This window comes from Sipha flava, unplaced genomic scaffold (genome assembly GCF_003268045.1).
Source record: "Sipha flava isolate LNK unplaced genomic scaffold, YSA_version1 252_pilon_pilon, whole genome shotgun sequence".
In the NCBI taxonomy this organism is placed as follows: Eukaryota; Metazoa; Arthropoda; class Insecta; order Hemiptera; family Aphididae; genus Sipha; species Sipha flava.
Genome location: NW_020272904.1, coordinates 1,115,640 through 1,143,402, shown reverse-complemented (window position 1 = coordinate 1,143,402; position 27,763 = coordinate 1,115,640). Strand labels below are relative to the sequence as shown.

General features: G+C 26.9%; 2 protein-coding genes across 2 annotated transcripts; one reads left to right on the top strand and one right to left on the bottom strand.

The window, feature by feature from the left end:
- Positions 1-298: 298 nt before the first annotated feature.
- On the bottom strand, positions 299-17,664 carry LOC112684615 (zinc finger SWIM domain-containing protein 8-like). The gene is made up of 22 exons (XM_025556227.1): positions 16,806-17,664; positions 9,344-9,759; positions 9,042-9,215; positions 8,719-8,855; positions 8,443-8,638; positions 8,138-8,371; positions 7,808-8,065; positions 7,552-7,703; positions 7,348-7,490; positions 6,803-7,281; positions 6,566-6,736; positions 6,182-6,501; positions 5,907-6,109; positions 5,679-5,823; positions 5,139-5,625; positions 4,938-5,066; positions 4,551-4,877; positions 2,782-2,907; positions 2,536-2,707; positions 2,259-2,424; positions 2,009-2,158; positions 299-611 (listed from the first exon to the last, which is right to left on the bottom strand). Exons 1-22 carry the CDS (start codon positions 16,969-16,971, stop codon positions 551-553), a joined length of 4,812 nt encoding a protein of 1,603 aa, XP_025412012.1. The 5' UTR covers positions 16,972-17,664; the 3' UTR covers positions 299-550.
- A 566-nt stretch (positions 17,665-18,230) lies between these two features.
- On the top strand, positions 18,231-22,432 carry LOC112684617 (translation initiation factor eIF-2B subunit gamma). Its single transcript, XM_025556228.1, has 8 exons — positions 18,231-18,390; positions 18,721-18,875; positions 18,950-19,118; positions 19,354-19,549; positions 19,608-19,896; positions 19,965-20,191; positions 20,671-20,774; positions 22,307-22,432. Exons 1-8 carry the CDS (start codon positions 18,231-18,233, stop codon positions 22,357-22,359), a joined length of 1,353 nt encoding a protein of 450 aa, XP_025412013.1. The 3' UTR covers positions 22,360-22,432.
- The last annotated feature ends 5,331 nt before the right edge of the window (positions 22,433-27,763 follow it).

Genomic DNA, 27,763 nt, shown 5'->3' with positions numbered 1-27,763 from the left:
CTTAGAAACATAAGCTACACAATAAACATTAGTCTATGATGTTAATAATACTTGTACGTTTGAAGTACATAAAAAAAAAAAAACAGTCTTATTATAATATTCAGCTTATGCTTATACAGTGTACCGGACTTAATGCGTGTACAATTATAAAGAAAATAAGACCTGAAAATCGAAATTATAGTAATAATAAAAGAATAGAAAGTAAGAAAAATATATAGATAAATGTGATTCAAAATAATATTAATACTAATATAATAATTCACAAGAAATTAGCTAATTGAAAAAAAAGTAATAAAAAAAATTAAAAAAAAAATTAACTAATGTATTCTAAAAAATTTGTTATGAATGTTATGAGATAAAAGATAAGATCGACACAATATTTAAATATAGAAAATCATTTAAGATATCCGTTTTTCTTAAACTGTGTATGTATTAAATTGTTTAAAAATAGTAAAATAAGAAAAATAAAAAGGAAAACTAAATAGCTATACGTTGTTGTTTAGGGCGAAACGCTGCCCTCAGAGAATACAACTACTTCAGAGCACCAATGTCATGTAGTAGGTAGCATATTTGTTATCATTGTCCATAGTTCTTTTTTACATGATTTCGACCTGAAAAGATAAATACAAAATAATTAAAAATTATTAAATTTAAAGTAGACACTATATATTAGAGCAAATTTAATGAAGTTCAAATTTCCTTGACCTTTCTATTCATGATTCCACAATCTTAACCTCTCTAGGGAATGTAAAACCTTCTTCAAATTCTGATTCAGTCGTACTTTATTTTCTTTTTATTCTTTTTTTGTTTTAAGACTCCTCTGTACACTCTGTACAATATACAATAATACCTAAGACTTCAATACCCTCCCAAATATTTCACATATTCTCCCAACCAAAAATATAGCATTGTACTATATTATCTTTTTTCAACAATACACAGGCTTCATAAACTAAATATTTTGTACATAGGCTAATTTTTTCCATTTAATGCTATTAATTCCTTGTTAATTGTCCAGACACTAATTGTTAACTAATTTAAATTAAAAATTAAAAAATTGCTAAATTACTAAAAAATAAATTCTAAAATTAGATTTCTGTAATTACATGGTATAGATATAAAACATGTAATACGAGACAATACCTCATCAAAGTTAAAAGAAATTTATAACAGTTTTTTCTATAAACATAAAATACAACCATAAAATGTCTATGGTTTTTTTCAAAAAACAGTTTACAGTTTTTAACAAAAAAAATAAATAAATGTATAGGTTTTATAAATTCAAAGTTCAGGTATCTGTGTAAGAATCAAAATTGTCCCTTTCCTACTAAATAGCAGAGTTTTGGATTGATTGACAGTATCTGATACCTCAATGAATTATAATACAACTTTAATTGATATTTATATTTAAGACATATTACTATAATAATACAGATCATAGTTATTATATGAAACTATTTATGGAATTAGCCATAACATAGTGTAATATACAAATCCTAGTCCTAATCATAACTAAAGCGTTAAGATAAATACTACTATTTTTAAAGTCAAAAGAATAATATTGTCAAAAGTTAAGTCCTACATTGTAAAGTAGGAAGGAATCATCAATAAATTCATAAAAAGCAAATATGAAAGCTGTGATAAATTAATAACTTGCCACCCATACATCTACTTGTATACTTATATATTCCATAAAGGGAAAGTTTATAATATTTATTTTAATTCCAAAACACCTAAGTACTCTTAAGTGTTTCAATTTTCAAATTAAAAAGTGTTTAATTTCACCCAAAGGATTTCGCCACAAATTTTTTTAATTTTAATTTACTTTCATGAAACTTAACTGTTACTATATAGAATTTATTTAATATAATACAAATTTAAAGAATAATATACTTCTTCGATATTTTTAATAAACATTAAATTTTATGAAGTTCTTATTTTACTTTTATAATTCTCAACTTTGGTAAAAATTACAGTTAAATTAATTTTTACGCATTACGTTCCTTACCTCCTAACTGACTGTAACCAATCTTTAAACATAGTACTGCCTTCTGGTGTCATCGCAAAAGCACCATAAGCAGAATAGAGTATTCCGACATATTCTTCATAATCTGATGAAGACAATTGATACAACTTTTGATGTAACAGTTGAATGTACCTGTATGTATTAAGTGTATAAATAAATAAATATAAACCACTCAATATAACAAGAAAAGAGATTTTCATAATAAATATGAAATAATAATAATATTACGAACATTGAATGACATTTTTCCACCAAGGGACTCAATGTTGGGCACATAGTTGGGTTAGGATTAAAATGTCCCATGTACATAATCGCTTCCATTGCAACATCATGTAGCGTGAAAGGATTAACCACACTATTGGTTACAGCTAAACAAAACTGTTGAGTATAGTTTGGTCCTGAGAAATCAATAAAATATAAATATCATTCAATAAATAATTGTACTTTTAAGCGAATATTACTTTCTTATTTTGCCACTAAAAATGCTACAAAAAAAAACAAATATGTACCTAGTTTCTTCGACAGACGCAATAACCATTGAATGTCTTCTCTGAATGGTGGGTTTCTTGAGTACTTGGCCTGATTAGGTTCATGAATACGTCTAGCCATTGTGTCTAAAGCCAATAAACCAACACGGTAGGCAGATGTCAAATGATGAAGTTGGCGGAAATTTGGTGGAGCCTACATGAATAAATTCATACAGTAAGTTCATACATCATGTTACTATTTCAATTTCAATATATTATAAGACAAACCTGTGCTTGTTGTGGTGAATTTCTGATTTGATTCCCATTTTGGTTAAGAGGTTGAACAAAATATTGAGGCGGTCCTGATGGTTGAGGTTGGCTTTGAGGATTTGCATTTTGATACTGAACAGGATTCTGAAATTTAGAAAAAAACATTAGATTTACATGGAAGTATAACTTCTAATATATTTCCACATATTTCTCATCAAAAATAAAAATACCATGTAAATCGATAAAAACTTAAATCATGAAACACAAAAAGATTATACTACAATATTTTAATCCATTGTTATGTTTTTATTCAACACGTTGACTACCATGAGAGTACTAGGGTACTCTCACTATCTTTACTCTTGTGTACCGTGCATATTTTATTAGGTTTTTGCCTCATGTACCAAACCAATATTTCATTAACATTTAATGATACAAAAAATCGTCTTTTATAAAAAATGACTGAATTTACATATATTTTATGAATATGAAATGATTTAGGCGAGAGAACTCGAGTCCTTTCACGGTACACAAGTCATATAATAATGTGTTCGAATTTTTGTGAGTCCCCGAGTTCCCTAACAAAATTTTTAATTGTTTTTAAGAAAATATAACCATCTGATGAAAAATAATAATTTTAATCTCTTTTGATAAGAATATATCATATAAATAACATTTTTATCTAATTAATAAAGTATAAATTAATTTGGAAGGAAATTTAATAATTATTATCATTGATTATGGAACACATTTAAAAGTTTGTATATTTGCTGTTGTTTAGTAAATTTGATTTTAAAAATTTGATGTTCATTTTATTATAATTCTTCACAAAATATAATGGGCTCTGATATTGTTTTAGAAGCTTTAGATGAGTCTTTTGAATATGATTCTGGTAGTAATTGTAATCCTATTAGTTCTGACCAACGTTCAGACAGTTCTGATTCTGATATTCCTACTGTAAATGATACTTTCCAAAGTAGATTTTCTAATAATAGTACTGAAAATTCTCAACAGTGGAATAATGTTACTAGTATGTATATGTTATAAATTATAAAATTTATACCTAAATATAAGTGAGAAGGAAGAGCAGTTTCACAAAAAACTTGTAAAACTACCACATTATATTGTAATTCTTGTAAAAGAAATCCAGCTTTTTGTTTAGAATGTTTCCAAGCTTCTCATATGTAATTAATTTTAATGTTTTGATTTGTATATTTTATATATTTTATATACTTAATATTCTAAATTCTTAATATTTGTCATTTTCAGTTTATTAGATTTTTTAAAAAGAACAAGATGTTCATAATTATTAAAGGATTTGTTTATTTTTATTTTATCTTTTAGATTTATTTTAAAATGTTAAATGATTTTGTTATATTTTTTAAATTGTTAATTTTGCAGTTCAATTATATTTTAAAATTTACAAAAGTATGAAATATATATATATATATATAAATTATACACACTTTGAGATATTTTAAAAAATATTTTATTTCTTGATTTTTGAGAGAGCTCCAGTGTTCCCACAGCTAATAGAGGTTAAAAACATGTGTCATTAGACAGTTATATACTTTTGGTAAAAATATAAACAAATAGATGGTGGTAATAATGAATTAAATAAAAATTTTATTGAGATAACTCGAGTATACTCATGGTACAGAATGAATGATTAAGTGACAGAACTTGAGTACTCTCATGATGGTACTGTAGGACAATTTTTAAAAATAAGGCTTGGTAGTCAACATGTTAAAGCAAAGATCTCCTGATTAAATCAATTTCAATATTACCTGTATATATGGAGAATAGTACTGTGGGTATTGACTTTGAGTAGGTACAGATGGATATGGGTAGTACATTACAGTGTTAGGCTGTTGGGAACTCGATGGAGCTGAATTTTGAGGAATTGATTGATTTGAAAAGTATGATAGTTGATACAGATGAGCTGGAGATGTTTGTGGTGAAACCATCAACTGATGAGCGTATAGAGATTGTGGGGGTGGTTGTTGGGGTGTTTCAACTGACATTGAATAGTTGGCTTGATACACATAAGGACACTTGAATTCTTCTCTTGGGTCTACTTGTAACATATAATTATCTTCATCGGAGTTAGAATTCTGGAAAAACACATGTAATTTAATGTATAATTCAAATAACAAACCACAAAATATACATACCCTCATGTACAAATCAAACCAATGTTTAGCTACATTGAATAAGACTTCAGGAAAAACTCCCCCACCTTTAGCCGCCATTTCTACAGTTAGACAAGCAATTTCCATCATATGATCTGACTGTTCTTTACACTAAACACCCCAAAAATAATTATTCATTAAATTTACAACTAATAAGTAGTTAAAGATATTTTAATAAATTACCTGTACAATAGCTCTGGTTATTTCATTAGGATTGAGAGCAACGGAATGTTTTAAACATGACAAAGCTAATTGTGCTGCTGCTTCAACAGTATTACGTTCATGGCTTCTTGACATTTTATCGGCAATATTTGCTAATTCAACTGGTGTCAAATGGCCATCCCATGTCCCAAGTAAAAATAATGTAGCAGGTGCACCTATTTCCATTGCATGGTCACCAATCCATGTCACTTGGGATGAATAATTACGACTAATCCAGTTGGGTGTAACACGATTAAGAAGTCCCAAAGAATACAAGGCAAGTTGGAATGCACACATGTGTAAAGCACGGTGCGGTTGGGCAGACAATGGAGGTTGCGAGAACACTGTGGTTTGTAAAGGTCCACCAACTTTGCTCAAAATAGTTTTACCCAATTCAAAAAGATGGTGAGCATTTGCTTCAGAAGCTTGATTAGGTTGACTGGGGTATATGCGCTTATTACTTTTATACCTATAAAATAAAAAATGTAACACTTACTATTAAGATATATAATTAAATATTACCTGTTATTATCTTTCCTATGAGATGATCCTGTGTTACTACTACTAGACTGAGTTTGATGAGGTATTGGATTCAATGTCATTCCACCTATATTAGACTCTAAATCTCCAGGTGCGTTTTTAACATTTGTGTTATAACACTGTGGTGCTATGTATTTAAACCAATAACAACATTATTTTTATTATAAAAATATGATAAATACTTAGTTTTTCATTTTAACAAAAACTTACGTTGACTAAGAATATTATTGTTAGCAACCGTCTTCATTGTCGTTAAAGGTAAATTTCTAGGATCTCTAATTTGATACCAACAAGCATCCATGGCAGATTGAAAAAATGGATGTACTTCTCTGTCTAGTAACTTGTCCATAGCCATTGCCAAGCGTGTAGGATTATTCTTGTAACGGATTAATATATTTGTAGCCAAATCAGCTCTACAACATTATTAAATATTATAAATATTATTAAATTTAATCTATATTCAAATCCAGAATACTTGGACATACCTTTGTCTTCGGATTCCTTCACAGAGTAGTGGATGGTCTGCTTCACTAATATTGGCTTTCATACCTAAAGCTGCCACTGATGCTTCAAAACCTAATGTTTCATCAGAAACTTTATCCTGTGTAGGTGACTGATTCAACACCAAACATTCAAAGATAAAGGAAGCCAAATTTAAAGGCAGCAATGATTCACCACGTGTTTTGTATTGGCCATCACGTAAAAGTTTTGCACGAACTTGAATAATGCTCACTTGTTCCTTACCCAGAGGCAACATACGTTTTAAATTATTCAATATTTCACCTTCTTGATGAGTCATTTTTACCTGAAAATTAATTATACATATACTAAGCCATAAAGTAATAAAATCAAACAATAATAAAACTTACTTCTAATGGTTTTGTGCTAGCCGGAAGTCTCGGCAATTCTAACCCATACAAACCAATTTTAAATGCATCTAAATAATATTCTTTCCGTTCAGCTAATACGGAACACAAAAAATAGCATTTCTGTAATATTTCTGATGCTAATGTAGACAGCTGATGACAGATGGGATTAATCTAAAATAATAGTTAAAAATGCATAATAATACATTTCTCCTGAACTTCAAATTTTTAGATACATACTTTTTTACGTTTTCCTTTTACTATGGGTGGTGGTAATTCAATAATAAAATTTGGAGGATTTTGTAAAAACTGATCAACAAGCTTCACACAAAGTACACAAGCTTCATTTGTATGACCATAAGCATAAAGTCCTTCAGCTCTCGCAAACATAATTTCCCATTCCTCATCCAATTTAATTAATGGCGTGATGGGTGCTGATGCTTTTGATGTAGAAGGTCGTGGAGTATCAGATTTAGTTTCTGTCTTTTTAATACCTTCCGATGACGTTGATGCCAAATTTTTTGGATCATAATAATATAGGTAATTATATTCATCTACATCTGGTGGAGAAGTCGTTTGGGAAGAAGTAGATTTTTGTGCTGCTAATCTATCACCTTCATCACTACTTTGACTTTCAGATGATACATTGTATTCACTATTGACTTGATGAGGTGTACTTGGTTGGGTACTTGAAGAGGAACTTGTAGTTGCATTAGAATCTAAAATTAAACATAAATATATAAATCTTTATTTTTATATTAATATATTTATTTATTTTTAATTACTTGAACAACTTTCTGATGCACTCGAAGATTCATTATTTGAATATGCTTCAGGTGTAGTGACACTACTACTTGCACTTTCATCTTCTGGTGAACGTCGCAAATTATTTTTTGGCAACCAGATCATATTATTTATTGGTCTAATACTATATTTATAATTTGGTTTAATAAAAAATAATATTAAAGAAAAGTTTAAATTATTCATACTTATTATTGGACATATGTATATTGCAAATCATATGCACTTTGGTGGTTCTACTACAATAATCTGATTGATGAGTTCGATTTCCATAGTGTAAATGTCGATTACTTCTTAGATCCAAGAAACATTCATCCAAACATAACTGCGAAGAATTCCCCTAAAATATTAAATCAGTTATTAAAAAATACTTAAAAAAAAAAAAAATACTAATAATTTGATATGTTTCACATCTTCATTGTCATTCTTCATTGTTTAGCTTACCCTGGCAGATAATAGACCACCTTCATTCCAGTTTACATGATCTGTCATAAAGTGTGCAGCAGTTCCCATACGTTTAATATGCACACATGAACCGTTATCACAACAGCAAGTGGTTCCATAAGTAATACCAGCTAATGGATAATCATCCCAATTTAGTTCACAAGCTTCCCAAGCTGGCTTGAAACCAACAAAAATTTCTGTGTCTTGGCGAAAATGATTTAATGATTTACTATTTGACATATTTCTATGTTTCATTACCTATAATTTAAATTGTGTAAATTGATTATACAATATACTATATAGCTTATTTTATTATACTAAATAACATACTGTAGCAAATATATTTTCTTGCCATTCTTTAAATTTCATTTTTAGTGATATTTTGTGATCAGGTGAAATGCTTGGGTTTAAAACAGCCAAACGCCAAAGTGTAACCATTTCATCACATAACAAAGCACAAGCATGACATGCTGTATTTGTATTCCCAGCAGGACCAGTATGTTTAATTCCTATACTTCCTCCTCCGTGTAATGCCACTCTTGTATTAAACCACCATACCATAATCTATAGATACAAATTTAAAATTGTTAAGGATAAACAAATTATATCAATAAGAATTGTAAATTGGACTGTACTTGATCACACGCAACCGCTTCTACTGTGAGCACTTCTAATAGATGTAAAGCATTTTCGTCATTTCTACGAAACATTTCTCTAACAATTGATAATAAATTCCATAAACCTTCTGGTTCACGACCACGTAATGGACGCAATAGATTGGTCCATTCTGCAGTAGCCGGTGGAACAGATTGTGATAAAATGTTTACATCACTAAAAATAAATTAAATTTGTTAGATAATTTTAATAGTTAACTAATATTAAAGTATATTTCATATGTATTTAATTATTACCTAATAACTAGGGGTGAAGGAACACAAAATTTGATCAAACTTTTCTGAATATTGTTGTGCAATGTTTTTTCATCTAAAAACCATGTTGTTTGTTCATTTATAGATGCACCAGCAGTTGGATCTGGGGCACCACTTGTCTAAAATCCAACAATAGTTAGTTAATAATTTAAATTTCACATTTAAATTGAATAGTACATATATACTATATAATATAGTGTATATATATATATATATATATATATATATATATATATATATATATATATATATATATATATACTAAAATAATACAATGCTGTTTTTTCATTAAATTATAATCTTACAGAATTAATAGCAGAAGGTTGTGAAGATAATAGCGAGTCCAATAATCGTTGTGCAGCAGGTAGTATTTGTTGAGGTAATTCACTTATCAGGTACTGTGCAAATTTTTGTAATTGATCTCTTTCTAAACGTGAAAGACTCTCGCTAACAGGTGCTCTTAAACAAACTTGTTCAGGCTAGATTTTGCAAATAAAATAAATATAAAAATATTAAAAATGTAAATAATATTAATACACTATTAAAAAAAAAATCTAAATTTTTTCATACATAAGAAATATTTTGGTTTTAATAATTAATTCCTTACGCGATATATTCTATGTAAACAGACAGCAACAACATGGGAACACCAATACGACAAAGGCTCACAAGTACAGTTACAAGTTGTTATTTTTTTTCTATCAAATGTAATAGCTACATTGAACACGTTTCGGCCACCATGATGAACATTGGCACTCAAATGGAATCCTATTTGCACACAATCTTTAATTGCGTTGGATACGTACAAATTTTGGCCTCGTAAGAATTCGTCAGAATTTGAATTAGCTAGACAAGAATACAGGCGTATATCTTCTTCGTTATCGGGAAAGCTCCAGAAAGCAATGCGAAGCTGGAGTTCCTCAGGTACAGGTGGATATTCTTGTTCAACTAACTCATACGGTATATACAAAGCCACACATTGAGCAGCCAATTCAACTAACGGTTTAACCTCTTCTTTAGGCTCTGAAAAATGAATGATTACAAGTATAAATTTAATTTATATTCAGTAGTAATTAATAAAAGAAAAAAAAAATATTATATTCTGATAAAATATCAAATATATTTTATACAATTTATTATACACATTTCAAAAATACTATGATAATTTTGGTTTGGATGTTAACACACTTAAAAGACTGTAATATGTATGCATTTATGTACGAAAAAAAAAAAACACCAAAATATGTATTTTACAAATATATGAAACTGTATTTTACCTTAAGTATTAAAAGTTAAAAATGTATTATAATTTATAAGTATATAATTTCTGTTAGTTTTTTATTTTGTATTTTATATATTTTCAATACCTATTATATAATTTACCAAATGAGCGTTACACTAGGATACAATAGTTTTTAATTTTATCAAACTTGAATATAAAAATATTTGAGATAAACACAATTATACGGGTTGATAATTTATCATTTATCAACCCTTTAATTTAAATTTTTCGAAAATTAACTGAAATAAGCATTTATATTCTTAAAACCTCAAAAATATGCATTTAAAATATAAAATCACAAAATATGCAAAAATATGTAAAATTAAAATATTATTTTTTGATTCAGTAAAACATGAATCAAATTTGTAATCGGGTCTGCATTAAATTAGATGAATAGAAAAAAAATAAACATCTGAGCCCTAATAATAATAAATTGAGCTCTTAGATTTTAATCAAACACTACGGTTTATTGCATAATTTATGAAAAACACAACGATATAAAATATATCACCACATGTCAAACTATACATTAATTAAAATTATTTTGTATTCATATATTCTTAATTACATTTAGGGTACATCATTAAAATTAGACGATTAAACTTTTAGCAGATATTTTAATAAAATCGAAAATTAACATTACAGTAAATTTCGTTTAATGTGGACACATTGGGACCAAACCCATTAATTGATATATCAATCGCTTGACCATATAAACTGAACTTAGTTCAAAACAATTTTTAATATAAAAAAGTTTTTATTTCGTACATGGAAACTATAAAATTGAGGAAAAAAATTAAATTAAATGAATAGATAAAAAAATATATAATATAATTATGAATAATATAGTTTTGGGACGCGTAATTCTTCAGCGATTTTCCGTTTTTAAGTATCAGGATAAAAGAGACTTCACTTTGTCCAAAATTGCGATTTTTTTTCTTTAAGGGAAATATCTTTTCGAGATAGTTGAAAACATTCACAATCACGTTGAAATTCACAATAAAACTGAAATTATTGTAGTCGAGCTAAAGAAAGTTACAAATTTATTGGTGTATGATTCTTATTAAATTTGATAATCACAATCTCATAGATAGGATAAAACTCAGTTATATAAGTTGTTAATACATATTCCAACACTATGAATAAAATAAATATTGCCCATATAAACCGAACAGAGTACCCATACATATTATGCGGGTTTTTTTTTTAACTTTTACATTGGATTTGGGATCAGACCATTTTGCCCATATACGCGGATGCCCATTTTAAGGTCTATACATAACTGTTCAGTGTCCGTTTTGTATCCAAACCATCAGTTCAGTATTTTAAAACATCAATACAATACAATAATTACAAAAAAAAAATTAATTTATCTTCTATTTACTAAAAATTAACTTTCACACATTTTCAATCATATTCTATTAACTTCCACTAAAATTAAAAGTTAAATAATTATAGTTCAATTAGTGAAGAACTTGAGTAAGTATCTTAATTTCTATGTAACGCATATAATAAAATAATCGCATTATGTCATAATTTTTAGTCTCTTTAATATTATATAACAGATGTGTAAAAAAAAAACTTATTTTACATTTTTTATTACTCTAACATCGTAATGCGCATACAATTATCCGTGTAATCTCCTAAAATAACTTATTTTAAATATATTCATGTGAATTCAGAATATTTTATCTTAATACGAGTATATACAGTTAAAATGAATAACAATAATTTATTAAGACCATTTAAATTTAAAAAACTAAAAATTTCAGGTTTTTTAAATATTTTATACTGACTATAAAATCGGTAGAAGGATAATAACTAGGTATAATAATCGGATACTTAAATTTTAAACCTAAACAATTAAAATAATGTCTCCACGAACAATTTTAACAATTAAAATGCACCAATAACGTTAAGACGTTTATTGATTTTTCAAGTACTCAGTGCCTTAAAATTATGAATATGCATACAGAAAAAAGCATAGGAAGGTGACTTTATTATTATTTCTATTAAAACATACGAATAATGCAAATAATTCTAGTTTTTGTAATATTTTATTAAAAATGTTTGTCATAGAGCAGCAGTACCCCTCAGCAGCTGATGTTTGTTATTAAAAGTGAAACGAAAGTAGTAATACATCACCACAAATCGACAAAATATTTCTACTTGTATGACAATTGTATGGAGCTAATATTATAACAGGCCAGATGTCTTGCTACACAGATATCCCTCTAACATTGTTTTCAAAGTATTTAATTACCAAGACATTAACGTTACCTATATTATACTAGTGATTAAGGTAATGTTAAGGTAACATGAAATAACAATTTATAAAAACAACCGTCCAAATAATTTTGATTCAGATTTATTTGTAAAAAGAACAATAAAACTGATAATACCACTATTATAATAATGTGTTATAGGTCTACAAAGTCCGTACACATAATTACCTACCAGTATATTGTGCAATTCTATAAACAGATAATTAGTATTCTTGTTAAAAAAAATTCAAACGATTATAATACGATCTTTATTTTTAACTATAAAATAATAAATTAATATTGACGAATACTTTTAATGCATAGAAATATGAAGCCTAAAATATTTAGAATACTGCGAACAATGAAATAGTTTATTTGAGCATCAGAGGGAGTAGAGAGAATAGGAACATTTGATTAAATATATTATATATTTGATCAATGGTAGTAACATGTACAAAAAAGTATATTTACTAAATTATCAAATGTAAGTACTTCATTAAAATTCCGGTAAGGTAAGTCATACAGCAATATAATTGAAAATACTTATATCTAATTTGTTTTCGTAATATTATAGTTACGTGTTAACATCAAATATAAATATAAATATTTAAAAGATAGGACAATTTACTGCTAAAACAGACTATATTTGAATATGTGCTCGATATAAGTAACAGAAATGTTTTCAAAATAATGCATTATTTGGAATATCTACTAAATGGTTATGATAATAATATGTTTATTGGTATCAGTAAAAATTAAAACCAATTTAAATATAGGTTTCTTCCTTATCTGAAAAACTTGAGAAGTAACTATAAAAATACACATTTCTTTAATTTCTCACTTCATGTACTTTTACGTTCGTTTTATTATTTTGATATTGAAGGAAACTAAAAACTTTAACATTATATTGTTGAGTCGATATAAATTTAAAAAATAAAATTTGTTATCTATCATTTACACAAATATCTGATGTATTTAATTTACGAAAACTATTCACAAAAAAAAAAATATTATTATACTAAAATTCATAATCAATCCACTATTTAATACTTATGGCAGTACTTGAGTGTAAATTTAGAAAATACGAGAATTTGAATTTCTTAAAACTATGAACTTATACTTCTATTTTAACTCTCATATCAATTTTTTTTTTTTTATAGTTGACATGGCAATACATAACTATACATTTTAAACCTATCAATTACAAAATAGAGATAAGGTATCTAATTAGAATAACTTATCAATATAAAAAAAACAGTTCACCTGTATAAATTAAATATAAGACCTTCAAAAATAACAATATTTAAATTATAAAATTCAAATAATCAAAACATAAAATAATATTATATTTTAAATAAATAAGATTCAAATAGATATAGAATGAGTTATTAAACTTCTAAAAATGAATTATGAATCCAACATTTATAATTTAACATATACCCCAATATTATAACTTACCATATCAAAATACAAATTATAAGTTTCAAGGATGGGTAGATTAACCAATATTATACATAGTAAATAAAGTTATAATCGAAAAAGTTTAGTTAAAAGTTGCCAACTTTTCCATTAAATTGAAAAAATTAAAAGTTCAAATACGACTTTTTACAATTTGCATTATAATAGCTAAAAATTATTTAAAGATTGATCTTATAATAGTACATAATACTGAAGAGAAATCATAGGATATTTAAAATTATATAACTTTTTTTATAATTTATCAATTTATGTTTATTATATTTGAATAATAAACTTATTTGTCAAATACATAAAAAAATAATGAAAATTTACAATTGGATATCAACTAACTTTATTTTCCTTTCTATAAAATCAACTCAGACTAATACTTATTAATACAAAAAAAAGCAGTAAAAGTTTTAACAAATAGAATTAAATTGTTGCGTAAATTAATTTTAAACTTTATCTTTTAGCCATGATGATCAATAAATTTAACATAATATAAATAGTATTTACTAGAATATAATTAAAATAGGTATTAATAAATTATTAAACCTTTATAGTATATACCAAGAGTCTCCAATCTTTTTTTTTTACGGCGGGCCAAATCTGAGATATGTTTTGACATTACGAGTCAACATTTTTTAGACCAATAGAAAAGTAATAAATTAAAAAATATATTTATTTAGATTTTAGAAAAATTAAAATTTTTTTTTTATTAATATAATTTAAAATGTTTTATTAAGGTACTAGTGGCTTACTGAGAAGTTTAGAACGGCTTGTATTTTAAAATTTCTTGATAGTTTGTATCAACCTTTGTTATAAAAATCAACAGCATTACTTGTAAATGTTTGCTGTTCAAGTTAAGTTAGTTCTTTACTTAGATTTGACGTACTTTATTCTTAAAAACATCTGTTCACATAAGTAACTGGAGTTAATTATTGAAATTATTTTACATGCACAATATTCCAGATTTGGAATAATATTGACAAAATATCAGTAGACTTGGCGGGCCGGTTTGAAAAACTTGAAGTGCCGGAATCGGCCAGCAAACCATAGGTTGGAAACCCCTGGTATATACTAATAATTTAGACCTTGTCTACCAACCTCAAAAATAAATAACAAAGAAAAAATTATTATATGCTGATATAATATAACTCATACAATAATTGATAAAAATGTAGATTTAGTTTCCAGGGCTATTATACATAAATATTTAAAATTATTTCTGAATTAAGTTATAAGCTTAATAATAAATAATTTTCAACTTTTTAATTATAATAACCAATTGTAAAAAAAAGAAAAATTTCAAATTTGATCATGCACTATGTATAAAATTTTGAAATAATCAATACAGTCAGTAATGGAAATCAAGAAATAATCTGATCATTTATAAATCAATAACCCATAGACCTTATAAAACAGCATACAATAACTTCGATTGCAAGAAACATTATTCATGTATGAGCCACATAAATAGAAACAGTAACTAGGTCATATACAGGAGTGGATACAAGGGGGAGGCTATAAGGGCTGAAGGAGAGCCCTTCTTAGACATTAGGCAGAACCATAGATTAGGTACATAGGTGGGTACTTAAAATATTTAAAAAATTAGACGTAATAAAGACTTCATACAAATTTACATGAGTAACAAATTATGGCAGTAACTCATTTTAATAGCCCCCCTTTTTCATTTCTAGATCCGCACCCAGTCATATATACCAAATAAAACCTACATTAAATATTTTTTCTTTTCTTAAAATATAATAATAATTAAATGTTAAAACATAAACGCATAAAATATAGAATATATGAAATCATGTACAGTTAAATAAATTCCATAACATTTTAACTAAAATGTGGTAAGTAAAACAAGAATTTAAACCAAATAAAGCGTTAAATACTCTTATGATTTTACTACATATTTTATTAACATTAGGAAGTACCCTCGCTAAGTTATTTATTATCTAGCAATCAAAGGTACCATAAATAAAAGATAAGTAAAAAAAAATTGATGCTAAAAATTCATAAATACTTGGTATGTTATTTGTACTTAATAATAAATAAATATGTATTTAAAGAATATTGTCTGTTTGATTCACTTGTTTAAGATTTAATCTATTAAGATGATATTGTTTTCATAAAAATTACGTTTTAAAATTACAAGATAATAATACAATTTCCAGCAAAATTCGTAATTTTAAGAATAAAGTAGGAAAGAGTTTTAATTCTCCAAATAATTTTTCTATCAAAAGAAGACTTTCAGGAATTTCAATAAAACATTGATATATTTTAAATGATACTTAAAAATAAACTACTATTATTTTTATCTTTATTTATATTAAAATTAAACAAGCACATCTAGTCCTATGAAACAAAATCTTAATTGAATGTATAAAATATTACAAATTCTATTTTTTATTTTTTATAAATAGATAATTTGGAAACGTGCTAATAATATGAGTACAACTTAATAATTTAATGCTACAAAACATGAAGCATTTAACTCTTCATACGTCTCCATTGATTACCTATATTATAATCTCTTCTATAATTAATTTTTTTTTCTTGTAATTACTCAACACCAAATATTTAAACATCTATGTAATATACTTATAAATATGATTATATAACTTTAGACATAGTATTTTTTTATGAATTGGAGCAATCACTTAAAATAATAACAAATACCTATATAATATAAACACCAACCTAGTTGCTTCTGAATGTGATTTAAATATTTTGCAAATTTTATTAACAAGGAATTAACCTTTGTAAAATATACATAGGTAATACATATTGTACACCTATTTTTAAGCACATCAATTATTCATAGTTAAAACTTTTATTACATTTATTTACTTAAGTACCGAATCTACCACACAATCAACAATTTAACTAATTTTGATTTGCAGTATAGAATATTTTAGTACCTAATTATCAATTATTTTTTATTCTATAAGGTATCTATAAAAAGTACGAATAAGATGGAAAAAAAATGTTTTCAAAAAAAACCAAAAAATTCACAACAGCTTTAATATTTTTCTAGAAAAGTAAACACTAACCATCTTCAGTGTTCTGTTCGGTAGGTCTTCTCCATCCTCTCCAGTTGATACACGCTGATTCCGGCTCGCTGCTCCATGTACACAGCGAGTCCTCTTCAAAACGATCAGAGTCCTCGAATGAATATCGGTCATTTTCGTGCCATAGGGCTAGCATGTTTTCATCCATGATTGGCGGTGGTCGACCATCGTGGTGGACGTTTCCGGAACGTCTTGGCAATACCGGATGCGCCAGTTTTTACGGGTGAAATGTATCACAGTTGTAGAAATTCAAATGGCTATCCTGAGAGCCGAGTGTCGTGTGCGCGTACTGATTCGATATGAGGATTCGTCTAATGTATCATCATAGTCCGCCGGTGGTCGACAACCTTGAACCCTTGGCCACAAGAGGTTTATGACCCCGATCACCCTGCGACAACAATCATAACGGCGACGGACGGCGGTGTCAGCAGGTTCGACTGATGACGGTCGAGCGATGATTATGTGACGAGTGTTGTTGCTCCTCAGCGCGGCGTTCGGTAGAACGAGGACGAATATCACGAATACTCGAGATCCTCCATTCTGTTGCCCTTTGTCATCGCGTTCGGGCCGCAGAGAGAAAGAGAAACGGCTACGTTGTCGGGAGGAAAGAAACGAAAGACGGAAAAAGAGCGCGAGAGAATGAGAGAGGTGGTAATGCAAAGGGAAAGAGCGAGAGAGTGGAAAAATAATACTTCTACAAACAATAATAATAATAATGGATATCGGATATCTACGGCGAACGGAGAAGGAATTGGTAGGGCCGTCTCTCTTCCCTCTTCCCAGACAACTACACATACGCTACAACTACAACATCATCACACAAGTCCATTGTTCCTGAAAGGTGCAATAACGTACAGTGTTGCCGGCCGCCTGGTGATTTTAACGAGCGGAAAACTACCGTGTTGCGATTGCTGTGGCCAGGCACCTTGGAAACGGCACGGCGGAAGACGCGGCAATCGAGTGTGCCGGCGATCGGACAGCTAAGGAAACCTGACGGCGGTCGCGGGTATACGTACATTCGCTAACCATTTTTCCAGTCCCGTGGCCGCACTGGGCCACCACCTCTATGGGTTCTTGTCCCACCCCTCTCGCAATCATACGGGTCGCTGGAACGACACCGTTGTCCAGGTCTCAGCTGTTGCTACGGGCTGTGCTGGAACCACAGAGCAACATTATTATTATTATTATTATTATTCTATCACTGGAACGTCGATTCGGGCTGATAGCGCTTATCACGTGTGTTATCATATCACTCCATCGAGTATTTACGAGTGGCCAGTCAACTAATCTGCAACCGCGGATACGAAACGATCCTTCTACGTCTGTTTTCGCCCTATCGAATATCGATCGACCAACAGACGAGTTTCGCTTTTCAGGTACTGTTTTGTCGTGCTTTTGTTTGACACCATGCAAAATTGGTTGGAATTTCAGGCGGTCGTTATGGCCGCCGGAAAGGGATCTAGAATTCCGGAGATGACGGCCACGAAACCCAAATGTCTGCTGCCAGTCGGTAATAAGCCGATGATCTACTATCCGCTCAAGATGCTCGAAAACGCCGGGTTTAGTGGTAAGGTCAATGCTGACACGCTGTATGCATAAAATTTACTATTGACAACAATGATACCAAATTCTGCAAACTACTTATGTTCACTGATGACGTTTTATTAAAAAGATTAAATTTGGATCCGACTATCTTTTTTAACTTACTTTTTTCATGAAAACATGATAGAATCAATGACAGACTTAACATACCGAGCTAATTGAATAATCAATTTTGTAAAATGTAATTAGAGGTGGAACAATTTTAGTAAAAATCATTGTGTTTTTTGTCTTTACCTTAAATATGAGCGTTTTAAAATTCTCTTATTTACTGATGTTATTTACATTGCTATTTCAGAAACAAAAATTATTGTAACAGATAATTATGCCAGTGATATACAAGAAGAAGTAGATCGTTTTGGTTTTGAAATGAATTTAAATTTTATTCCAATACCATCTGATGAAGATTGGGGTACAGCTGATTCTCTCCGACATATAGCTGATTATATTTTGGTAAATAGTAATTAATTAATTATTCTGAATATTTTTTATTGACTATTTATTTATAAAATATGATTTTTTTATAGACCGATGTAATTGTTCTGAGTTGTGACTTAATAACTGATGTCGATTTACATAACGTTTTAAATGTCTATAGAAATAATAATGCATCATTGGTGTCTTTATACTTTTCACCACCACAAGATGACCAGTATATTTTTACAGTTCCTGGGCCTAAATCAAAAAATAAACTTGGTAAAATTATAAATATTTACATTTTTATTTTAGAAGAATATTGTTATAAACTTTTCAATATTAGCCGTATTATATAAACAATATTATAATTGCATGAATTAGTACAAAATATCAAATAACATTGCTAACCTATAAAGGGTTTAATTTTTAATTTTTACTTCATGTACAATGCAATTATAGTATCTTTTTCAATTAATTTTGAATCTAATTTAATTCCTAATCAATAATGTTGTAGAAAAAGATATCATTGGATATGATTCAAAAACTTCTAGATTATTGTTAATGGCTTCAGCTTCAGACTATGAAGAAACTATGTTATTAAGTAGTTCATTGTTGTATAAATGTTCAAATATAACTCTTTGCTCACAATTATTAGATTCTCATATGTATGTTATGAAACGATGGCTCGTCAATTATCTTGTAAAAGATAAGTAAGTGGATTTTTTTTTTATTCAAATTTTACTTTACATATTAAATTTTTATTTTTAGAAATATATCTACTCTAAAGGGTGAGTTACTTCCTTTTGTAGTGAAAAAACAACTATCTAAACATTGTAAAAATGTGGAATCAAGTGAAAAATTTGTTGAAGAAAACGAAAAACCTGATATTTTTAATATACCAAAAGAATCTGATATTGAAAATAAGATTCGTTCTTTGTCCAGTTTTGGTAGTATGATTAACTCTGAAGAAGTAATTAAATGTTTTGCTTTTGTGGTAAACTCAAATATTGGAGTTCGTGCCAACACTCTATATGATTACTGTAGAATCAATAAAATTGTAAGTAATAAGCCTAATTAATAAATTTATTCAATTCTAAATTTTGCATTTTATTTATATTTTTATAGATTAACAAATTAAACATACATTTAGGTGATGAAAAAGATAAAATTTCACCTGAAGCTAAAATCTTATCCAATCAATTTGATAGGGAAACATGTTTTGTTGGATCAAATACTACAATTATGGAAAAAACATCCATAAAAAATAGTACTATTGGTTCAAGATGCACAGTTAACTCAAAAACTAGAGTAACTGATTGTATTTTAATGAATGGTGTTATTATTGAAGAGAGGTAAATAATGTAATCATGTTTCCTATAAACACATAAAAGGCTATAAATTGTCAAACTTTGCATTTTAAGTTAAAAAACAAAGAAAATAGTTCAATAAAAGAAGATACTGTAGTATTTGGTTCTAGATATTTTAATAAATATCTTATCTAATAGATAATAATTTAGTATCTACTATATAATTTTGCAGTGAAATAGAATTTTTAGTGAAACAATGATATTTAAATACATTTTATATCTAAAGTAATATTTATAATTTAAAGATAATCTAGATAATAAATATTGGTTTTATCAAGAATATAATTTACAATACCATCCCCATTGCTCCATTCTAAGTTGAGCTTTAGTTCTAATAAATAAAATACCTGAAATTTACTTTTATGTATATTTTATAAATAATCTAAGATTTTTTGATCAAAATTAAAATCTTATATTAATGTTTGCATTTAATTATTGTATAATATAAATATTAAACTTTTTAGATGTGTGCTTCAAAATTGTATAGTATGTCATGATGCTATAATTAGTGCTGGCTGTGATCTCAAAGACTGTTTGATAAGTGGTAATTTCAAGGTCCCACCTGGAGGTAATTTAATATCAATATTTAAAATAATTTTATAATGTTTCTTTTGCATATTTTTATCTTAATTTCATAATATTTGCAAGAAAAAAATATACCTTTTTGGTCTCTGATGTGAATTAAACATCTGAGTTATTATTTTTAAATTTAATTGAAATGTAAAATTTATAATTATAAAATAAATAATAATTTAGGTTTTATAGTTATTAAATATTTGAATGTATAATATTAGTCGTTTCATTATGTTATATAAATGTAATATACATTCATTTCAAATTTTAGAACTGAATACTTCAACAAGATTTTCATAAAAATTTAGTTTAATTTTTTTTTTTTATAATACAATATAGTTTTAAAATAACTTATCATAGAGAAGTCATTCTGTAAAAATATATTCCATGGTAAATTTCTACAATCATTTAAAAATGTAATATGTTTGACTTCCACTTAATTCTTTCCATAGATCACATATTCTATGTCTTCATAAAAGAAATGTTTTGTTTTATCTGATTTTGTTTTCTTGATGACCATAACCATTATTTTTCTATAGTTATATTGTGTTAAGTATTATTGAGTTTATTACATTCTAAATATTGATTTATAAATAATATTGATGGTTTTTTTTTTCATAATTTTAATATCAAAAATTTTCAGGCAGGGTTTTATAGAAATTAATTTTATTATAATTGGTGATAAAAGAGAATGTTTAATAATTTTCATTATGCACAACATGTTGTACATTTGGCTAATTATTTAGTTTGAGATTTGAAAAATAATATGTATTTCATTGATTAAACTATAAATAATTATAATTATTTAAAGCTTAGGCAAGTGTAATAAAGACTGGTAATAACGTTTTTTTTTGCCTTCTGAAACATTAAAACAATGCTATTACAAATATAAATACAAATTAAATATACAGATTTACTGATGAATAATAAAAATGTGTTTAAATAAAGAAATAATGTTTTATTCGTTATAATGAAATTTACTGTTATTTTCATTGACAATGTTTCCATTAATACTAATTTTAAAAACATAGTATCTATAAGTAAAATAATGGTGAAAAAAAAAGGTAAGAAAGAGATAAATTGAATTATGAGAATAACAAAAAATTTCTACCAAATTAAATAAATATATTTAAGCAACATTTGTTTCTCAGACTATTTTTTTACCTTAGTCTAATAATTTGCTGTGCAAAAACAATACTTGTACATACAAATATGTTGTACTTATTGTGTCAGTAACACCTATTATTAGTAGTATAATCTAACTTGAAGGTTGCTTTATAATTTTTTTAATAATATAATTGTTATCATTCACTTAAATATATTTCCAATTTGAAAATTATAAATTTTAACCATTTACACGAGGTTTATTGTAGTGAATTATATTGTTAAAAATATAAATATGTGTCCTTACTTAGAGTATGTATTGTTTTTTAAAAAAATAAAAGTATATTTAAGTTTAATAATATATAATTATCACAAAAAACTTGAACTCTAATAAAATTAATAATTATAAATATTTTGTTTTAGAAAAACATTACAATGAAGTACTCACTGCAGTGGACAGACTAATGGAAATTTGAAAACTAAGAAAAAAATTATTTTAACTATCATATAATATTACTGTATACACATTTTTCTATTCAAATATATACATTTTTATGGACATTACATTTATTTATTACTATCAAATCTTCAAAGCTAATATACTTAAGAAAAATTAAACATTCATTTTAACTGAGGAATAAGATTCTCAAGAATAGTGGTTCCAAAACTTTTTTCCGCGGTGCCTCTTTTTGAACCCAATATAGCCAAGGTTCCCCTGCTTTGAATAACATAAAAGACAGAACAAAACAAATTCTCATTGATAACTAATTTTATTAATTTTATTAACATTTAACTTAATTATTAATTAACGCATTTTTAAACTTAATAAATAAATAAATAAAAATTATTGTTATTATGATTATAATCATGGGTGTTCTCGCGGGGGTGATATAGACTCTATATTATAGGGGATTGCCTTTTTTTTTTTTTAAGTAAGATGTCTTTTCACGATTAACTGATGAGTGATGTTTTAATGAAAATTAAATAAAGAAATATATTTTTGACTCAATATTTTCTATGCGAGTATCCAATTGGTATACAAATAACAGATTAATATCCGTAATCAATATTATATTGATGTAAAATGTGAACAATAAATTAGTCGCAAGATACCATCGATTATACAAGTAATAACATATTTGTGTTTATCAACTGTTTTTAGCGATTTGTTTAGTGTATTGATGAGTTACGACTGACAACTGACTTGCATTTATTTTATTTTTGATCAAAATGAAAGGAAGTAATTCAAGTATACTAAATTTTTTTTCTAAGGTTAATATTATAACTTCATATTTTTTATAATTTGATGTCATTCATAGAATGATATTAAAGGCTTCCCATTGTTAGCCACCCATAGAGAAATCCCAATTGATGTCAAAGTTCTTGATATGATGGCTTAAAAATAATTAATATTTTATTTATATTATTATATTTATAGGTATATATTATAATTTAATATTTTAATTAACAATATAATATTTTTAATTTTAATTTTATGAATGTTATTTTTATATAAAAAAGGAAGTGTGAGGACTTGACCCCTACGGCTCACCTTTCAATACATTTAGAGAACGCCTCTGATTATAATTATTAGGTACATCAAAATACTATAGGGTTAAAATAAGAATATCCGAAGATACAACAGTATATATTACATTATTTGCTATAAAGTTTTAACGAAAACAAAAAGGCAAAAAATTCTATACATTTTAAATTATTTGTTTTGAACCATAGACCACAGTGCCCTTAAAAAGTGCTCGCGGTGCCCAGTTTGGGAAACGCTGCTCAAGAGAATATAGACATTGAAGCCATCTTCGCTTATTTATGACGTACTAACTCCAGATTAATATGTACATTACATTAATTGGCTATTAATAGACTTGCAACAATCTTAACATTGTATAATTGACTTTTGGTACATTTTTTATACATATAACTTTTAGTTGCACAAATTAGTATAGATGAAAAAGTATTAATAATAGATATTGACTTAATACTTTTTAACATTTAAAGTATAATAATTATTAATAATAATTTTATTGTATGCGTTAAAGGTCAAATTTTCTAAATATAATTTAAATGTTTTAATTAATAATGACTTCAAAAACGGATTGACGTATGTATATACGTATATTACATAAACTTAAAAAAAATCTAATACGTACAAAAACATATGCAATTGACCCTATTCCAATTTTCTATCTTCAAAATATGTATGATAATAATTTTGATTTAATTAATAACTTAGGTAATGATTTCAAATTTCAGATATAAAATTAATTATCGTCATTCATTTTTTTTAAATCCAATTTATGTGATACCTACTTTATACATAAACACCTCTGTATTATTTTATTATTTTTAAATAAAAATTGTTTAGTCTTTCAACATTTTATATCTAAGATAAGAAATACCGAGAATACTACCTATATTTGTAAATACTATTGTTGTTCTAAATGTTAACGTACATTATATTATTTAACAGACTCTGAACTCAATTAACAAAAATAATAAATTCTAGTATCAACCTGCTATAAAAAACATGACAAATAAATGTAAATTGTTAGAATAACATATGTAAATATTATTATTAATATTATATATCAGTAAGAAATGGATTTAATTGCTCTAAAAAACAAGGAAAATCTCTTTAAAAAATGTAATTTAATGCAATCATAATATAATTTTTTTTTAAAAATGCGCTTAATAATAAAAGTAATAAAATTTTTAACATTGAAAAACATTTTTTTTTTGTTACCAAATAAATCCTTATTCTTATTAATTATTTGTATTATTTTATTATTAATCTTCTATATTTATTTTACCATTTAAATTATTTACAAAAATTAAATATAAAATTTAAATAGATTATGACGTTTAAATTTCCTTCAACAAGATATAAATCTTATTAATGATTCAGTGATACTATTTTTCGATAATTTTCCAAGATTCGACCCCTGCTCATCATGACTGATATATAAAAATATAATAGACTCATTTGAGTCGCCCTGTATGGTTAAATGAGTCCCAATACACCCGAATTAGACATCGATGTAAAGATTTAAATTAATTGGAGTCGATAAGTTTTAAAATACAATAGGTATATATTTTAAATTAAATTAAGATATAACTTTATTTAATTACTTAGATGGAGTCACAATCTGACAGATTACAAGTTTAAATTTTAAATCGTGTCCGTAGTTCAATAATCAGACTAGGCCATTATATTCTACACAGAATCAATGAAGATTATCAAATTAATAATTTTATAGTCTTCAATTTTATTACTTTAATTATAACTTAAGTGTGTCAGAAATCAGAATGGACTCAATAATTTAACTTTAAGTACGGTTTTTACAATATAATTAGTCATTAACTATGAAAACAAAAACAAATTTTGACATGCCTCTAAAATGTTGGCACCCGGGTCAATTTCCCCCTTTACCCCCTCCTAAAATGCGCCTCTCTATTACCTCTGTTTTTTTAACCCGAATTAGTCGTTGTTTAATTACTTTTCTACAATATTCTTAATTCAATTGCATATTATCTTTACTAGAATTTTGGTTGCGTAATAAATACTAATATATAAATAAATAAATATTTTATATAGTTATATAAACTACTTATTTATTTATTTATATATTAATTTACGAGTATTAATTATATTATTTTATAATTTAATAAAAATGGGTTATAATATAGTATAGTTAATAATATAGTACAATTGAATATTGAAGTGTAGTCACAATTAATTGATAAAACAGTGCTTTTTATTTGTTGGCCAATGATTAAAAAACACATTGTAGCCGTTTTCAACTTGCGGCCATGGGCATAATTTAGGGGGGCGAAGGGGCGATCACCCCCTTGAATCCGTATTTAAGGAATTTATTATATGCGAAATCCTCATTTCAAATGTTTTAATGTGGATCATTTTTTAACGAAATCAAATTACACGTTGCTGTGAATTCTGAATTGGACTTTTTGTCGAGTCCATACTAAGTGAAAAATCAAATAAGACACAAGCGTAACTTTCAAAACACGGATAGGTGTTAAAACAGAACTACACAAAGTCGATTCTAAGTGGATCCGGCATTAGATTAAAAAAAAAAAAAAACACAAATATTAAGGATTTACCTGATTTAAATATTACCAAACATTTTACTTGTAAATTTTGAGTCTGAATTAAAGGAAAAATATGAGTCGCCCCCCCCCCCCTTATAATTAAGTCTAAATATGCCCCTGGTACATACGCCTATGATCAGCTGTATTATAATATTTCTTCTATTAAGTGCCTAGATCGTAAATAGATGCTGGATCCACCCATGATGGTAATATTATACCCACCTAATTTTGTCGATTAAATTATTTAGATATCTTCATGCATTAGCGCCTATCCCTATATCCTGGTATTGCAGTTGAAATAACTGTTATGGGTGGGTGGGTGTAGTAAACCTGCGAAACATACTAGCTAATATTATTTTAATTTATGAATGTTCTAAATTATTTTATTTATCATCACAGCAAACATTATAAATTATGATAAACCTAAACGCTAATGATTAAATTTACTAATTATTATTGGTAATTATTAAGATTTAGATCTGATGCCGATGGGTGGAAAAAAATTGAGAGCAGTCGCTCAACCAACTGTGGATAGGCAAGGATGCTTTGTATAACTTCTAAAAACTGACTTCGGCGTCACTGTTTTCATGTAAAAAATTAATACAAAGGTTGACGTTTCTTGCAATTAAAAAAGATAACAATAATAATTAATTATACTTCGGGTGAAAATTGATGTAATGTATCTGATACCTAGTATCTAGATACATTTTTCAAGTATATTGCCCAACCCTGAATACAGGTTGTATTTCTAAAACCGAAAATATTTAGTTATTTTTGTTATCCATTATCTAAACGAAACAATATTACATTACTAATATCTGCTTAATCATAATTATTATACTCATACGTTTATATTATAATTATTGCCTTTAAGACAATATGAAAATAACAGTTGTAACCCTTTTAAGTAGTAAACATAACTTGGTTTAAAATTTTATGGGGCCTAAATTTCCGTTATAAATTGTAGACAACAGCATTAAGTCTTGAAAATCCATGCCCATTTTAGTCATTTTAATTTATGCATACATGTATTTAGAAAGTAGGTAAATTGATTTATAATTCGTTTGTATTTTTCCACAAATTCACAAGTAAACTTAAAAGTTTTAACAATAAATATATTTTATATTACCCAGTGTAAAAATAATTTAACAGAAAAAAATGGTTTGTGCAGGTTTGTTAGTTTAAATTAACAAATATGACACAAAAATCAGTAGCTATCTACAAATAAAGCCGTTTACCCGGACAACGCTCGGGCGGCGCATCATAACCCAGCACCCTGTTAATACACACATATTTTATTCACTATATACCTAGTCACTAGTGAATACATTCTTATTTTAAAAATGTATGGGTGTTATTGTATAATAAATATTTTTAATTACGATAAATAACTGAAATACGTCACGTTATTATTAATATGTATGTATTTTTATCATAGTTTACAGAATACTTTATAAATATTGAGTCGTTTAAACATATTCAGAATACATACAAGAATTAAAATCAAATAATTTAAGTTTATGCATGTATGTATTGTATACCTACGTGTAATTGTAATCATTTTTCGAACACGATGATTTATAATTATTTTCAAATGTATACAATTAAATCTGCCAAAAATAACAATAGACTTACATTTACAATTAATATCTCAAATGGCACTTTCTTTAATCATTCAAAATATATAGACCAACTAATGCTGTGAGTATAAAATATACCACATAATACATTTTTCATGAAATTAGTTATATTAATTTA

Excerpts from the sequence above, each read along its gene's own strand:
- LOC112684615 (XM_025556227.1), bottom strand. The coding sequence starts at position 16,971 with ATGGATGAAAACATGCTAGCCCTATGGCACGAAAATGACCGATATTCA. Across the intron at positions 8,066-8,137 it reads AAGAAAATATATTTGCTACA|GTAATGAAACATAGAAATAT; the intron begins GTATGTTATTTA and ends TTTAAATTATAG. Across the intron at positions 2,159-2,258 it reads GTGGAAAAATGTCATTCAAT|GTACATTCAACTGTTACATC; the intron begins GTTCGTAATATT and ends TAATACATACAG.
- LOC112684617 (XM_025556228.1), top strand. The coding sequence starts at position 18,231 with ATGCAAAATTGGTTGGAATTTCAGGCGGTCGTTATGGCCGCCGGAAAG. Across the intron at positions 19,119-19,353 it reads TAAATCAAAAAATAAACTTG|AAAAAGATATCATTGGATAT; the intron begins GTAAAATTATAA and ends ATAATGTTGTAG. Across the intron at positions 20,192-20,670 it reads GGTGTTATTATTGAAGAGAG|ATGTGTGCTTCAAAATTGTA; the intron begins GTAAATAATGTA and ends TAAACTTTTTAG.